At 80.0% G+C, this 429-nt stretch overlaps 1 protein-coding gene across 1 annotated transcript in view; it reads right to left on the bottom strand.

Moving 5' to 3' along the window:
- Window positions 1-403: 403 nt before the first annotated feature.
- Window positions 404-429, bottom strand: part of PHOX2B (paired like homeobox 2B) — a 2,275-nt gene continuing 2,249 nt past the window's right edge. The window contains exon 3 of the mRNA XM_064419334.1: window positions 404-429. This exon is cut by the window's right edge and continues 430 nt beyond it. Within this exon, the coding sequence (XP_064275404.1) occupies window positions 404-429 (26 nt within the window).

Genomic DNA, 429 nt, shown 5'->3' with positions numbered 1-429 from the left:
AGTGACACCGGACGGCGGAGGAAGGACCACCCCCAGGCGCGGGGCCGGGGTCGGCGGGAGGGTGGCGGGGTCGGAGGGGAGGAGGGGAAGAAGACGCTTGGTCCCCCCGGCTGACCGTGAAAAGGAACTTAAAAAACCCCCGGGCGAGCAGGGCGCGCCCCTGGCGGCCGGGCCGCCCCGGCCCGCTCCCCGCCCTGCCGCCCTGCCGCCCTGCCCGCCCGGCGGAGGCGCTGCGGGGCCGGCCCCGCCGCCGGGCCGGGAGGGGAGCCGGGCGCGGCCCCCCGGGGGGGCGCGGGGTCCCTGCCCCGCGGAGCCCGGCGCAGCCCGGGCCCCTGGAATTGCTATGGGAGGGCGGCGGACACTAATGAGCGGGAGGGGCCGCCGCCGCCGCCGCCGCCGCCGCTCAGAACATGCCGCTCTTGACGAGGC

Source organism: Passer domesticus, chromosome 4, assembly GCF_036417665.1.
Source record: "Passer domesticus isolate bPasDom1 chromosome 4, bPasDom1.hap1, whole genome shotgun sequence".
In the NCBI taxonomy this organism is placed as follows: Eukaryota; Metazoa; Chordata; class Aves; order Passeriformes; family Passeridae; genus Passer; species Passer domesticus.
Note: the sequence above shows the minus strand (reverse complement) of the source record. Positions and strands in the feature narration are given on the sequence as shown.